A 17,361-nucleotide genomic window follows, 5' to 3' on the forward strand; every position below is an offset into this window, starting at 1 on the left:
TATTGCGAAAGTTCCCTACCGGAAAGTCCCTGCTGGAAACGTCCCGATAGGGGTATTGCGCAACAGTGTTCAAGATCGGAACGGTTACTGTATGGTAGGGGGAGGAAAATCTCGCTCCGATAGGCGTAGGAAAAACATAGTAAACGAGTATATACTTACATCCAGAAGACAAAAATCAGCACTGGAACGGGCACTGGAACCCTTAAGGAGCTGTACAGAGCTGCAGCACAGTCGGAATCTATCTAACAAATGATCCGACAGATGTACTGATAGTGAGTCATAGCACATTGCGCAAGTCCAGGACCTGACTCAGCAGGGAATTTCCCCGCTTAGTTCAGGACAATGCACTGCTGCGCCAAAATTGTTGCGCGTGCGTGAGTTCGTATATAGGTCAGGGTCATACTTTAGTTACATGGATGGTTAATTTTTCCTTCACTTCCTTTAGATAAATGAATAAAATGGGTGTAAAAATTCTTATTTGTCACAAAAGGGAACAAAAACTTACTACTCTGAAAGTAATTCAAGATTAACACATTGTTTCAATGGTTCTAAGTCTCAAATGCGCTTGGTGAGACAGGGTGGTACAACGAAATATTGCATAGTATTATCAATGTAGCATAAGTTGAAGATATATTGCACTGTACAGTGAAACAAACAGCTGTCATGCAATAATACAATTAAAACAACTTGTAGACGCTGAGATCGAGTTGAGGAAGGCAAAAATAATAATTGTATAATATAAAGGGAAACTCCCACTAGAATAAGAAACAAAGAAAACTCGGAAAGATTGCAATTTGTATTGGTTTTCTTACTCGGTAAACAGGGCTTCAGTTCACAGTCTATGGATTCACTGTTTTCACCACCGCAGTCTTCGCCCCCGTAACTTGGGGAGCGTGTTTGTACTCTGGTACGAGTTCTTGTTCCTGTATCGCACGTCGCCGAGCAATCACTCCAAAGTGTCCATTTCCCCCAGCGACAGTCCACTGAAATGATGATAATTAAAAGATCTACATTGACCGCGCTCTGATCTTGTCTCCTGAAAATGATCCAAATCTGCGGAGCTATTGGGCACCGTTGTATCACGTGTCATATCGAACTGTCTTCACATCTTGGAAGGAACTCCATATTCATACGATACATTAAACCATCGCTGAAATGAATTAATGGTCATGACCATTAATTCTTTTTCGCGATGGTTTCATTTAATTTGTCTAAAACTGGGGTTGAATATATGCATGGCCACCCATTTATTCAGTATCTTTCAACATGCCAAACAATATAAGAAGTATCTTGCATCAAAACAAAATTCATGAAAAATGGCCGACTTTGTTCCTTTAAAGTTACGTGCCTGAAGGGTGCCGCGAAAACTCCAGCTGAATGTAACAATTCGTGGCTGGTATGAGGCATTTTATGCAATTATGAGCAAGTATCTCAATTCAAAAGCAAACTGACCTCCCTTATTGAGCATTTCAAAAACATGGTGACCTCCCCATCACCAAAGTCAAAGGCAGGGTGACCCCCTGGATCCACCGCCTCCCCAGGTTGAAGAAACTGACCAGTCCCTTAGCTTTTACCTTTGCACCTCACCGTAGCTACAGCATTTCCACAACCAACATCGTCGCCCCATCCAGCATGACTACATTCAGCAAGCGTCCATTTACTTTCGGGATCGGAACAGGTGATGTCGCGTAGAGCTATGGTTGGTGAAATTACTGTCTTTAAGGAATCTTTAATGGAAACACGAAAATATTTCGAAATTAAAATTATTGTCTTCGCTGCAATTTTAATCTCTAAACAAAAACGAAAATCGTACATCATACGCCTACTCGTTTAGACACGATTCACGACAGATTTCTGTGAACATATCATGTTAGATAGACCACTGTCACGTACATGAACCTTTATTCTTCTGATTTATTATTTGATGCATACACAGACATGTATCCTTGAGTCAATATGTCCGTCATATACGTTAAGTAGGCAAGCATGCACGGACATACAATGATACATACATACGTATACGTATGTATGTACACGTGTAATTGGATGATCAATTAAGTCGAAGTGGGTGGAGGGACTGTGATTAAGTACATGAAAACCCTCCGCTGAATCCCATTTGACGGCATACAACATCACCCTCGTTTTGACCCAAAGTTCCACAGATGTATCCCCATTCCGCCTTGACGTTATCATAGATTTGTAGGGAGCCATAACCATAACTGGTGGAGTCAATCAATCTTACTGGAGCTGAAAGATGAAAAGTAGGGCAAATTAAGAGGCGAAACTATCTACATATTACAGTACGTGGTGAAAACATGATTAAAGAAAGATTCACAGATATTGATATTCATTTTTGTATGTATGTATGTTTGTCAATCTGATTAAAATCAGATGTAGAGTACGGCAACGTCTGTACTTGCGAGGTATTCTCTTTCTGTCGCCTTTCACTATTAGTGAGAGGCGACAGCAAGAGAATTTGGACGGGCTCTGATTCGTTTATCTATACAATGCCCAAAAAGTTGTCGGTCTGTTCCTTTCCAAAACATCCAACTACTCAGCAATTCAAAGGGCTCTCCGTGATTTAGTTTTCCCACCTTAGAATCTCTCAAATAATTCACTGTATCCATATTCGGGCAAATGGTTACCCTCTTGTAACGACACACATGGACACATTAATTTCAGAAATATGAAGAAAGGTAATAATTTTCCCCATGTTCTCTACAACAGATTGCACAAATCGAAGCCTACTTATTTGTTTCTGAAAGTAATATTATATGGTAATCCTTACTCAAATCATGCCCTTCATTGATTTTCCTATTCACTTTACGTGTCAAATACTGTAGATCTAGAGCCTTCTTATATTACTGGTGTCTATTTCATTATTCCTGAACACGGATTTTCTCCAATGGTGGATTTGCAAGTCATACGACTGAGCATGAAATGTTTACTTTTCATCTATGCAGGGAAGAGTTTGTCATAAAAGTTATTTTTTCCAAACGCCGTCGGTCGAACCACCAAATATTTTCAAAATCAGCTAAGCCAATTACGGCAGTCACTACTTACCCTCACAGTCACGTGATTCGCAAGGCTTGTTCGTTTCTTCGAAAGGACCGATACACCCTTCATCTTCACCAGGTGTGCCACCATTGTAACACTCTCGAGTTCTGTTACGTTTGCCAAGGCCACAGGAGTAGAATCCAGGAACGCATTCCGTCCAGGCGCCCCACATCGACCATACTACAGAGTCCGTGAAATTGAATACACTTTATCAGAACGGCATACAGTAAGGCCATACAGAAAAGCATCAACCTAGACTTGGATAAAATGAACTGCCATACCATGGAAACAAGACTGATCAATCAATACTCAAAGTAGATTCCAGGGTATGCGTCGATGACATTTGTTTTCATGCAAAAGTGACCGTAGCTTTGATGATTATATCAGTAAATTTTGGTATGCGCCATCCTCATCTCAATATTTAGGTCCCTTACTTTAAAAGGAAACAGTCATAGCAACTGCGCCTGTGCGAGTTTCTTGTTTACAATCAATGTATGTCAGTGCACAATATCTAGATGCACCTCATCGTCATAGCTGCAACATTAAAATTATACAATGTATATTATGACAGACATGTTTTAACTTCTATCAATCACGATCGTACCTCGAATACAGTGTTTGCATTTGTCGTATGGGTCCCATACGACCTTTGAGCACAGTTCCGACGACTGTATCCCTTTAACATGACATCACATGCTTAATTGATCGGTCGCAGCAAAATGTGCCCCAACTGACTTTCAGTCCGGACCTGAAGCCATTTATCTCGGTAATCTGAAGTGAACATCACATCAGCAAACACACACCGAAATAACATTGCGTCGAGACCCCACTGACATGGGCAGGTTCTTTTGACAAGGTTCATGACTGAAATTTCGGTATGCATCAGGGGAGAACAAAATACTGCGTTTTCAGACTTACAAAATAGGCGGATGAACATGTACCATTGAGGGATAATTTATGGTGGTCTCTAAATTAGTGTAGGCCCTGCTAGACAATGTTCAAAATTTATCAAAGTCGGTTCCTTTATGATCGACTCATATAACCGCCTTGCCGATAATTACACCTGATGGTTGGTGACACCTTGATTAAGACAATATGTATCGTTCGTCTAAAGCCAACGACTCAATGAAAACCACTCTATAGGTTCTAAAAGATTTATCATGAGACTACGTATGGTAAAACCTCAAATAATATGTTTCAGTAAATGTCCACCATGGACTAGCAACTATTTTGTACAATGTTGGCCCGTCTATAGTGTACTGGGCTAAGCCATGTCCCATTAGTAAGGGACGTCCTAAATTTTCACTTAGCTGTTAATATTGACACTTCAAATACACATCGTACATGTTATGCTAAATGTGTCACCCTAAATGGGTCTTAATTTGATCCAGATCTGTCATGCAGTAAACAAATAATCTAAAGGAACTGCTGTATGTTTTGTGCCATATAGCCTCCAATTTGTAAGGTTAAATCTAATACTTCTATCACTTCCCAAATTTTTATTTGAAGACCATTTAAATTGGAACTTCATGGAGATATAGTGCAATAAATATATACTCAAAAAATCTTACTTTGATACACATCCATCATGAAGTAAATATAAACAATGTCAACTATCATATGTTTTGTGTCATGAGTCCCCTACTTATTTCCTTTTAAAACGCAATGTATTACAACAAATAAAACTAACCAGAAGTCAAGGGATAAAGTACAAACTGTAAGAGTTTACAAGCTACTCATCTCAGCTGGGACGGCAGGCTCCAGAGTGAGACAGTGTGACAGACCGATGCAGTTCTTGGCTTCCAGGCTTGAGGTTGCACAAAGTCAACAGAATAAAGCCAGCGTGGGAGTGAAGGTCTTGAAAGTCTAGAACTTAATACTGCTGGAGTTTGCAAAGTCTTGAAGTAACAAACAAGTGACATATCCAAAACGTCTGACTGGAAATCATGCCATCTTCAGCTTATACTTAATGATTACATAAGAAAATAAAAGAACAATCTCGAACTTCTATTGATGCGCTAATTACTGCTCTAAAATATCTCCACTTGTGACTAATTGAATTTCAAGAAAGTTATAAACATGACTAATTGACTTCGAGGTCATGAAGGACAGCGACCATAAGAATGTTCCAGATTAATTAAACTCAGATGATGAGGTCAGGGGAAAATGACATACATACCACACCCCCTCTTCAAAAAGGAAAAAAAAAATTTTTCACGAAAAATCATTCTTTTACAAATGTGTTATTAATAGTGTGAAAAACTTTAAGCTCTAAATACGAGAGTGACAGTCTGCAATTAAATTTTCTTTGCCTTTTATATGTCTAATGTGAAGGTTAAACTCCTGTAAAATTAAAGTTCATCTTAACAATCTCTGATTTTTGCCTTTTAATTTCTGCAGAAAAAGAGGGTTGTGATTAATATAAACCATTATTGGCTGATTTTAGGAAGTAACATAAACTTCGAAATGCTGTAAAGCTCATATCAAAGATGAACACTTTTTTTCAATAGTAGAGTACTTTCTCTGGGATTTGTTAATTTTGTGAAAAACATAGCAAACAGGATGATCTATCCCATTAGTATCCTCTTGCAATAAAACAGCACCAGCAGCCACATCACTAGCATCTACAGCTAATTTGAAAGGCAAACTGAAATCTGGTGCAGAAAAGAATGGGGCACTTTGCAGTATGGCTTTGAGTATATCAAATGCCTGTTGGCCTTGTTCTGACCAAACATACTTTACTTTCCTTTTAAGTAAGTTAGTCAAAGGTTCATTAGTGGTGGAAAAATTTGGACAGAATTTTCTGTAGTAACCAGTCATACCAAGAAAGCGCATCAGTTGTCTCTTGCAATTTGGGATGGGAAAATTTGAAATGGCACTGATTTTGGCATCAACATGTTTTACCTCACCTTGTCCTACAGTATGGCAGAGGTAAGTCACCCTTGCCCAACCAAACTAGGATTTGGCGAGGTTGACAGTCAACAGTGCTTTGATGTGCTCCTCTCAGGTGTCTCTGTACAGGACAACATCGTCGACGTAAGCTTCACACCCTTCTAGTCCGGATATGACGTCGTTAATCATCCGTTGGAATGTTGCGGGCGAGTTCTTCATTCCAAATGGCATCACCTTGTACTGGAAAAATCCGTCTGGTGTAACAAAGACGGATATTTCACTAGGACGATCCGTCAGAGAGACTTGCCAAAATCCCTTCAGTAGATCAAATTTTGTTACATACTTGGCTCTTCCTAATAGATCGACGCAATCATCAATCCTCGGGATTGGGAAAGTGTCTGTCTGTGTGAGAATGTTCAGTTTCCTGTAGTTCGTGCACATACGATAGCTTTGGTCTGGTTTTTGCACAAGTATGCACGGCGAACTCCAGTTACTTTTACTGGGTTGAATAAAGTCATTATCAAGCACATATTTAACTTCTTCCTAGAGATATTTTACTTTCGTTGGATTCAGTTTGTATGGATGTTCCACAGGCATACTGTTGCCGACATCAACATCGTGATAGATGATGTTTGTCTTTGTTCAAACGTCTTGGAACAGGTGCGTGCATTCATGAATCAGTTCTTTCACCTGCTGTTGTTGTGAAGGCTGGAGGTGTGCCAACTTTGACTCAAGATTCTCCAGGATTTGTGAATTCTGGAGTGTGACCGATCTCAGCTTTGAATTTAGAGTATTTTCACTCAAGTCAGTTTCACTATCGCTATCTTCATAATGGTTTGAACTGACTGCACTGAAAAGTTGTGTTACTGTAGTATTATTCCTATCTAAATATGTCTTAAGAACATTTATGTGGCATAACTGTTTTTGTTTTTGCCTGTCAGGTGTTATTATGACGTAATTTGAATAATTTCATTTCTTATCAATTAAATAAGGACCAAAGTGACAAGCATGGAGTGGTTTGCCAGGAACCGGAAGAAGAACAAGAACCTTTTGACAAGGTTCAAACTTCCGTTTTGGTGTTTTTATCAAATTTACTTTCATGGACTGCTGAGATGATTCAAGGTTTTCCCTGCCTAAAACACATACCTTTGTAAGTTCTGTATGAAATTCTGATACATATTGCAAAATATTAAGACTATCATATCGTCTGATAAGAATTTCTCGTTCAAAAGCTTCAGTGGGCCACAGACTGTATGTCCAAATACAAGCTCAAATGGGTTAAAACCACAAGACTCTTAAATTAACTCTCTAACAGGGAAGAGAATAAAATGAATTCCTTCATCCCACTGCTTCTCTGTGTCAAAACAGTAGGTCCTAATCATATTTTTCAAAGTCTAATGAAATCGTTCGAGAGCACCCTGACTTTCTGGGTGATAGGCGGATGACAAAAAAGTGTTTAATGCCTAGCTGATCCATGACTTGATGAAAAATTCCAGACATAAAGTTGGAGACTTGATCGAACTGGATACATTTAGGAAGGCCAAATAAAGTGAAAAATTTGACTAAAGCTGTCACTATAGTCTTTTGCCTTTATATTTCTCAGTGATATGGCTTCTGGGAACCGAGTAGATGTACACATTATTGTCAACATGTATTCATTTCTTGATCTTGTTTTTGGTTGGAGCCCAACACAGTCTACAAGTATTTTACTAAATGGTTCTTGAAATGCAGGGATTGGCTGTAAAAGGGCTTTCCAGAATTGTCTGATTAGGAATTTTCTGAAAAGGACTGAGATGGTTTGCTGACAAATGAAGTTTTATGGGTCAATGAGTAATCATCTGCCAAACGTGCAGCAACTGCCAATGTCTCTGCCTTTTGTTCATTAAAAAATGTCTTAATGTCACTCAGAATGCACCTTTTAAAGTCCTCAATCAAAATGAGTTACCTCAGTTTTTTGTGATCTTGACAAACCTTTTCAGAAGAACACCAACGATCAAACAGTTGTTCCTTTGTTCGAGCAAATTCAACATAAGTTTGATCCTTCGCTTTCCCCCAGTGTCTAAATTTCTGACGCTAAGCTTCAGGCACCAACTCATAACCCTAGAGGATTAATTCCTTCACACAATCGTAATTTGAAGCCTGAACTACTGACAACTGAATGTAAATTTCTCTGGCTTCACCCACCAAAGCACTCTCAAAAGCATAGACCAGAACTTCCTAGGCCAATTCAGACTCTTAAAAAGTTTCTGAAAATGGAGAAAATATTTGTCAACATCCTGTTCATGAAAGTGGGGAACTAATCTTAAATGTTTGGTAATGTCAAAAGTGTCTGAAGTTGTATTTTAATGTATGTCCAAGCTCTAAACGTTTCATTTCTAGTCTTTCCTGCCTATCTTTCTCTCTGGCTTTCTTCCCTTTCCAATTTCTTTAGTGCCAAATCTGCATGTATTTCTAATTCTATTTTTTTGAGTTCAAAGGTAGATTTAGCCTCATAATCTGTCAAGAAGGATTCCTCAAATTGGCCTAAATTAACTAAATGTTTTGCAATCTTTTACTTTTTTGCTCTTGTGCATTGATCTTTTGACGTCTACCCTAAGGAAATTGGCCAGTTCAATTAGGTTGTCTTTTCTTAGGAAATCAAATGTGTCCTGATCAACGTCCTCCATAAATTTGTCTGGCTTGAATTCTGCCACGACGAAATTTCGCTGAGTTAACAATATACAGTAGTTTGCTAAAGGCTGGCAAAATGTTGTTGAACCGCTCAAAATGTTCAGCTCCGGGACGAGCCCTGGATTTTGTTACGTGTGAGAAAACGAACAAAACGGTGAACTCAGCAATTTTGTTTTAAAAGGAAATTAATTACGAAAAATAAAAACTAATCACCAAGTCAAGGGATAAAGTACAAACTGTCCTCACAATTGGAACATCGAAAAGATTTGTAGAAATTTGAGAATATCTGTCCCTGAGGGGCGTTCTTCCTTAAAGGGAATTAGATATTGACACTTCACATAAATATAGTGCACTTCGTGTATTATACTAAATAGATCTCACTTTAATACAGAGTCATCATGGAGTTGTATAAACTATGCCCACTATCAGATATTTTGTGTCATATTGTCTCCAATGTATAAGGTATAGGCTAAGCTGTGTATCATAGGTGAACACCTTCAAAATATTATTGGAAGGTGATTGAAATTGAATTTCATACAAATTTAGTGCAATATATGTGTTATCCTAATTAGATCTTACGTTGATACAGTTCCATCATTGAGTAAAAATAATTTTTGTCAAGTATGTGCATATTTTACGCCATTGGCCCCTTTGTATAATGTATAGGCTTAACGAAATATCATAGCTAAACTTTCCAATTTTTTCATAAGAAGGCTGTTGAAACTTGAACAAATATGGTATATTACATGACTTAACCAATTAAGTTAATTAGATCTTATTTTTATACAGATCCAACATGGAGTGAAATAACTCATGTTGTATCAAGTATCATATGGTTTGTGTTAATATAAGGTCAATTTGTAAAGTATATGCTAACCCACGCCGCATAGCTTGCATCGAACTTAAGCCAAAGTATGCCAAGAACCTGCCATTGCCACTGTGCTGGTAAAAGCTGTTGTGAAATCCTGTATAAACTTACCAAGACAGAGATAACAAGACATGTACGGAAAACAAATGTTGTATTCCTACCATCATTGTACTGATTTCAGAGAATGAAAACACACAGAGAATCACCGTTACAATGTTTTGTACAACGAGGCTTTCTGACACGGTGGAAGTTTTTGGAAATCAAGTTACTCCCATCCCCTGTGCTGTTTTGAAAAAGCATGACACCCTCGCTGCACTTTTTCCATTTCAGGTGAATTTGGAAATGTGTTTGTAATTTTGATGGCCACACTGTAATACGAAACCATATAATACATATCACTTTTATAATCAATAAATTCAAATACATTCAATTGTAAGATTGATGAATTTTCACATGATTGTTACTGTTTTAAGAAAATGTCAATTTTGATGACTAAAGTGGTAGATATGGAAACACGAAAATAAAAATGAATACCATATTTTGATCTTTTTTGCAAATTTAATGACTATGCACAACATAAATAGCGTCATTTGAGGAGAATTTTAATTTTGATGTGGCAACCATTGCCATGGAAAGAGGTGATCATAACATGGATCCTATCTATGTAATCACACATCAAATAGCATTTATGTTTGAAGTTTGACGAAAGTCCAAAATATTATTATGATGAATGTAAGAATACAAAATGTAACTTTGATGGAGCATACTTGTTGCCATGGAAGCATAGGTTCACAAAATAGATGCCAGATTTGCAATCATAAACATTAAATACCTTTATGATGCAAGTTTTATGAACATTTCCTTTAACATGAATTGAATTGCAAATTTGACAGCCAAATGACCTGTCAGTTTTATGAAAATCGGACCTAAAAGTACTATTTCTATATAATAAATCGATGATGATGATAATGATGATGATGATGATTATAGCTCTGAGTATATAAAATGGATAGATTTCGGCAATGGTGTGTAAAAATTAAGGCGAGGGGAATGGAGTAAACAAATGAACTCACTTGGACAAGCGTCAGGACTACATAATTGGGCATCGGTGTCGTATAATCCATTGTCATGCTCACAGTTCTTCCCGCCGTACTCTGAGGGTGGTGGATCGTTGCATTCCCTGTGACGATACTGGACATCTCGACCGCAGGTGGATGGGCAGTCTTCCCACCCTCCCCACTGACCCCAGTTACCGTGGAGCACTGAGAAAAGAGAAAACGTATTTTTAAAGAAAAAATAATTGTACTGAAAATGATATGTTTTTGCCCTCGACATTGCAAAATATTTGACGGTTGGGGAAATGTTGTAACTTTTCAGGCTGGGCATTTAGAAGAGGGACGGCATAATCAGAATGAGAAAGAATGTTAACTTCTTTCGTGCCTTCCGATATTTGCTGTCTTTTATTCTTATTAGTGAGCACTCATTATCCCTATCCCTAAATTCAAACTTTTAGCATTAATGTTCCACTAATTTGAAGAGAATGAAGAAATTTTTGCCAAGCAAAACTGATGATTGAGATGATTTTTTCCGGTGAGACAATAAATGTAAGAATACTATCAACGTGACTTCAAGTTAGTCGACGGGCGGGGAAGAACTTAAGGAAAAATCAACCAAAATGGCGTTGTGCATAATTTGTTAGAGACTACATTTACCTGGTTCTTCACAAGTATCTCCCGTCCATTCTCCATAGATGCAAAAGCAAACGTATCCATCCTCACAAGTCTCTTGGCAGGTACCGTCGTTTTTACAGGGATCAGAAGCACAGGCTCCGAGTTCTTTCTGGGGGTGAATATGAAATCAGTGCATGAGTTCTCAGTGGTTTGAGTATTGCCCAAGTAAAATTGTCATAGTATTTTAGCATTAACATCGCAAAAGTCTGACCACGTGCACCCTTCAAGCAAAATCTTGCAGTAATGTTTTAGCGTAACGATGTTAAGATTTGTCGATTTAGTTAACACGTATAATTCATGACTTATTCATAACTCATGATCGTTGTAGTTTAGGTGTTTATTTATTTGTGTCCTATATGGACTTATATTCTGTATATTAAACAAAAATATGTAATTACACAGCCAAACTCTATGGGCCCTGTCACGCCTTGACGATTTAGCCAGCGTATGCCGACGTACAACAATTCCTCCAAGATGCTGGCTTGCTAAACAAACGATGTATTTATCAATGGGGGCGTATACATAGCGTATTCATAACATACACATAGGTTAATATACATTTTGGGTACGCTAGACAACTATCTCAACGTATTTCGACTTATGAGTAGTTTGAATGTGTGTCAACGAGCGCATTACCCTACCTGCAACTTATGGCCCGCTTAGGGGGGACGTATGAGCCATACGCTGGCACACGTCGAAAAGTTTTGTGTATGCACAAAAGTTTTCGACGCCCCTTTACTACGACGTATACCAGCATGATCTCAACTTATACAAAACTTACCAATAACGTATTCGACGTACACCAAGCATATTCGCCAACTTTTCATACGTTGGCATACGCTGGTTAAATCGTCAGGGTGTAACAAGGCCATTAGGCTCATGAGACAATAAAATACAACAGATGTCGTAAAGAAAGCAAAGAAAGTAAGAAAATAAATAAATAAATAAATAAATAAATAAATAAATAAATAAATAATAACTATATAAATAAACTGAGGAATTCTCCATATTTTACTCATACAAAGTTTCTTTTCTGTTGTTGTATGCTTCATATAATCATTTTCTCATAAAACTTATGTCAAGGTCTTCAGAAGTTGCAGGTCGTGAGTTTTACATACGTTCTCAAAATCTCTAGTATTATCATATCAGCAGCAGTCGGAAAAAAATATTTCAACTTCAGTATGCGTACCTTTATAACAAACATAAGTTCAGCCTTAAACATTTTAGTATTTAAATCTATCTATTTCTATTTTCAGAGGTGAAATACTGTTCTGGACTGTGCTATAATTGAACCTTTTGGTCTTGATGTGGCAGCAACAAGTAATTTCTGTCTCTTTTTTCTTAAAAGTGTCTTTTAGTTTGAGAAAAGCATCATCCAAGTTTACCACCTCTAAATTTGAAAACTTGTCTTGTAATGCAATATCTTTAAATATTTGAAGTATATCGTGAAACCAATTTCTGTACTTAAATGTATAATCCGTTTGAAAGACTGTTATGTATCATACCAACAACTCCATTTCAAAATCTGAGAATATTCAAACTATGTCTTAGACTGGCATCTTTCCATTCCATGTCACCATTTATTGCCAACTTTGGGGTAAATTTGTGAACTCCGAAAATATATTATCGCGCTGTTTTGTACAAAACCACAATCTTCGAACTCAGTAAGTCCAAAACGCCAGAACATTCAAGGATGGGTACTACACATAAATTAAAGAAAGTAGTGAATGTGTTGAAATTTTGACAACCAGGATACCTCCTTGTCTGAAATCCGAGTTTGTAGGGAACCATGGTGATAAACCATTAATACTGCTATAAGATGATGCTTTTTCATTATTTAACAGCATTGTTAAATTAGGCAATAACCCCCACCGTAGGCGGGTATACACGAAATTTGGTACAATTCGCGAGCGACTGAAAGCATGAGCCGATAGGTTTTTGACAAAAACATAGAGACTTCATTCTCGGGGACTTCATATGGCAGCTTACCTTAGTGCTTTCTTACAGTCTCCATTGTTTACTATACTTCATTAATTGTAATTTCAAGATTTAAAAAGATATTAAAATTTTTGGTATCTGAATACTGATATTCCAAAAGTCATTTGTCTCAAGGCGTTATCTGAAGACATTTCTCCTTTTGGCGAATTATAAAGACCTTCAAAACTTTAATAGATTGACAAGCTCTTTGTATTCTATTTGGCGCATGTCGACACCTGGTGCATTGAATGAAGAGATCAACCATTTGCGCCAATGGAGCATCAAGATGGATCAACATAGAGTATTATAGTTACAGTAAAAATCGTACGGACCAAATTTGAAAAAAAAAATAAAAATAAAAAAAAATAAAAAAAAATAACATCTGATATCTTCGGCAAATAGACGGAGACGTTACAGAACAATCTTCCATAGCTGGCAGATTGTAACATGGTGTCCCATGAATTAGAGCTGACAGTCAGGCGTAGGCGATGACGATATAATTTCGAATTAATCATGCTAATAACAAAGATTGAAATTGAAAGTTTGAATGGATGCAGCCAGGTGGAAAATAAGAACACCCAGACCAAACACAACACCAGTTGCTATGGAAACGAGATTGTCATAACGACTTATCATTTGTGCTCAACCCTTAACGATGTGCTGCAGTTTTTTCTGCGTCAGCGGCCGTTTTTAATATCAAATTTTCAAATGGTTCCGACTCTAAAGTGAACTTAAATGCGCCAAAGGACATGATTTAAAGTTATTAGTTTATAGTATTTATTTGTTTCAATGTCATGGCAAACATGGTACCAATGCATGCTGACATTGAAAGCTAGAGGCGATATGTCTGTTAAAATAACGAATATTTGGCAGCTGATCGGCGTCCCATCCCTAAATAATACTGAATGAACGACGAAAATTCGTGACAAAAGTGTTAAGTGCTAGCAAACAGCTATCTATCTATCTATCTATCTATCTATCTATCTATCTATCTATCCACCTGTCTGTTTGTCTAGTTACTGTCTATCAATCAATCAATCTATATTAATCAATCAACATCTATTTATCTGCTCGCTACCTCGTTTGTCTGTATGTCCGTGTTCTGTATGCCAACATTAACACAGTCACTGAGTCTCCTGCCGTGATTACAGAACTCGATCAAGAATAGAAGAGAAGTAAATGAGTAATAGAGATTAAAACCTTGTAGAGGACACAGAGTTTCTATTACTTGAATGTGTATGAGTGTTTATGTGTACTTGAGTGTTTTACCTGTAAATATATACACTTCACACGTTATATATGTTAATGTTTATGAGACTCTGTTTTTTGCAACGGGCACTGCAATTACCAACGAAGTTGGACATCTGTATTTGAAAAAGCTCGTCTTTAGACGTTGTTCTTAAAAGAGGATAGCTTCTATTTCGCAGTAACTAAGATTATATGAAGGTAAATGTATTATTATCTTACTTCAGGCACGGAATAAGTGGCTCTGGTCAGGTAGATAGTTCCTTCCTTATCAACCAAATTAGCGTTGTGAGTATCATGATCCACTCGGTTCAACTCGCAGGTGTTAGTAGATTCTTCATAGTTGTACGACTTACACTTGCCTTCGTTCAAGCACGACTTAGCGCACACCACGACGTGTTTAGCGTAGGAAAAACTCCTCAGAACGTGTCCTTGCAAGGCCTTGTTTTCCCAAGGAAAGTCTGGCTGTGTGAACGTCATATCATAAGCTGCGAACGTCCCGAGATGACCGCAGTGGATTGCAATTACTGTGCAGAGTAGCGCCAGCGACTTCGACATGTTATCGGACATGTCGTTGTCTTACTTGGTGACTCAACTGGTACTCAAAACGTTTGTGAGGTGAGAGATGTATTGGTCCGTGGTCGTAGAGATATTGTTCCCTAGTCGTTGACGATTTAATTATTCTTTGCTCATATATGATCAATAGGACCATTGATGCGGAAAAGCAATAGCGAAATGGTCAACACAATTATATCTTCTATATTAAAGACTTATGCTGATAACAGAAATTAATTGCAGTCATGGATGAGAATGATCATGCATTGTGATACTGAATAATAGGAAAAATAGGAGAAGGCATTTTAACTTGAAAGTCACAATGTCGTAGTTGCCCGTATATTGGTCATGCGTACCATTTTCAAACTGGTCGGAACTTCTACTCAAAATAGAGACCTGTCGCCAGTGTACTATTGATCTCGTCAGGATGTGTATCACATTTCAAGAGCAACAATATACCATGAAAGGGGGTTGTCATCGGAACTGGGCGTGTGCGACTTTCTAGTATATAAACAATGTATTTCATGTATATCTATATGCACTTCAACATAGCTGCAACGTATAATTTTTATGATATACATTGTCAAAAAACATGTTTCAACATTCATCAATCGCCAAAGTACCCTAGATACAGTATTACATCGGTCGTAGGGGTCCCTGGCAACCTTTGAGCAGGGTTCCGACGACCATCTCCCTTTAAAATATGTTTAGAGACAGAATGACTCGTGACATAAATTTGATTCACCCAAAATCGATTTTTAAATTATGCACATCATCAAACCAGGAAAACAATAAAGGGACAAGTAATTTTCAACAGACTGGCTGGTGTTTTTTCTTGCTTGAACAAGTTTCTCCAACTGGCCCCCACGTTTTTATCGTCCGAGCAAAAGTGACCCCATCGAATCTATTACAAAATTTCCAAGGTTTTCCCTCTCCGTTATATGGTTATGATCTCATCATCCGCTTGCACGGGTCCGTTATTTCCCACAAACTACTTCGTGCGGGATCCTCCTACTTCATCGTCTGAGTTAGGTGGGATGGGCCTTCAAAAATCGGCACACCAATCACAGCGAGCGTCACACATGTACATAAACAGACGAGAGCAAGTTGGCGCAGGCTTACTGACATATGTGCGACAGCGACAGTAGGTCCAAGCATAGTAACTTGTTGGCTGAAAAATCCATACCTGATACTTCGTCTGCTTCAAAGATGTTCATATTGTATGATTTTCGACCGAGTTCAAAAGCCAACATCGCAGGGACTGTGCAAAAACATATAAGCGTGAGCAACATTCCATGGATAAGCGGCACCGACGTGGGGTGACTTGAATATTGCTCACCGTGACACTTATCATGTTTTGGCGATGTGTATTTCGAATTCGGCCGAAAATCACATGAAATGAGCGTTTTTGAAGCAGATGAAGTATCAGGTATGAATTTTGAGAATGAAAGGGAACTATCGACTGTTACTTGATTGGCCTAAATGAACTTGCTCATTTTCACAGTGAAATCGAACGCGGAAGATGACATGGCATAGTCCGCGTAGCCATGGAGCTAGTCCGTTTCTAGCTCCATGGCATAGCCGTTTGGTTTCCAAACTTTGTGAGTTTGACGTGCATATGCACACTTGTATCACCCCAATATGTAGTAATTAACCCAATATGTAATACTAACCCAATATGTAATAACACTTAACCCAATATGTAATACTAACCCAATATGTAATAACACTTAACCCAATATGTAATAAAACTTAACCCTATATGTAATAAAACTAAACTGGGGATATAATACTGACCTAAATAAGACAAAAATATGCAAAGCAACCATAACCACGCCCCTTCACAATCTGCAGCATTTCTAAAATTTAATAATTTTTCAAAGGTTTTCTTGAGAGTGAAGATGGCGATAAGTCTATTGGTCAGCGAATTGCTAAATACTAAGCATGCCTGGCAATCACTGACACACCCTCGGCAAACAATTAAATTTCAAATGATCTTAAAAAACCGCGTTCAGTAAATACACAAAATAAAATGTAGGTATGCATCACCACGATTGTCATGTCCTGAGCAACAACCAAACAATCAGGTTTTTTTAGATAAAAGGAAACACAGTTTTAAGGAATGTTTGATCACGTAAAGAAAGGAACAATGCAAAAAGTGTAACAATGGTATACTCTGCTACCTAACTCTATTTTCACACCTGGAGAATACTTCTCTTGATCGTTTAGCGCACTGTATGGAAATGAATATATATATATGATTTAACCTGCGGACTTTATTACATATTCGAATTAGCCAACATGTCCATACACAATGCATGGAAGTTTTATTACATATCGGGTTAACCCAATATGTAACACAACTTT

The 17,361-nt window shown here is 37.8% G+C and overlaps 1 protein-coding gene across 1 annotated transcript in view; it reads right to left on the minus strand.

Annotated features, from left to right (window-relative positions):
- The window catches only part of LOC139138632 (uncharacterized), a 38,742-nt gene extending 23,654 nt beyond the window's left edge, over positions 1-15,088 (minus strand). The window contains exons 1-7 of the mRNA XM_070707100.1: positions 14,662-15,088; positions 11,200-11,326; positions 10,561-10,749; positions 3,064-3,237; positions 2,092-2,247; positions 1,575-1,727; positions 813-983 (exon numbers count right to left, since the gene is read on the minus strand). Of these exons, the coding sequence (XP_070563201.1) occupies positions 813-983; positions 1,575-1,727; positions 2,092-2,247; positions 3,064-3,237; positions 10,561-10,749; positions 11,200-11,326; positions 14,662-15,009 (1,318 nt within the window). The 5' untranslated portion in view covers positions 15,010-15,088. The remainder of the gene's footprint in view (positions 1-812; positions 984-1,574; positions 1,728-2,091; positions 2,248-3,063; positions 3,238-10,560; positions 10,750-11,199; positions 11,327-14,661) is intronic.
- Between the last annotated feature and the right edge of the window lie 2,273 nt (positions 15,089-17,361).

This window comes from Ptychodera flava, chromosome 8, assembly GCF_041260155.1.
Source record: "Ptychodera flava strain L36383 chromosome 8, AS_Pfla_20210202, whole genome shotgun sequence".
In the NCBI taxonomy this organism is placed as follows: Eukaryota; Metazoa; Hemichordata; class Enteropneusta; family Ptychoderidae; genus Ptychodera; species Ptychodera flava.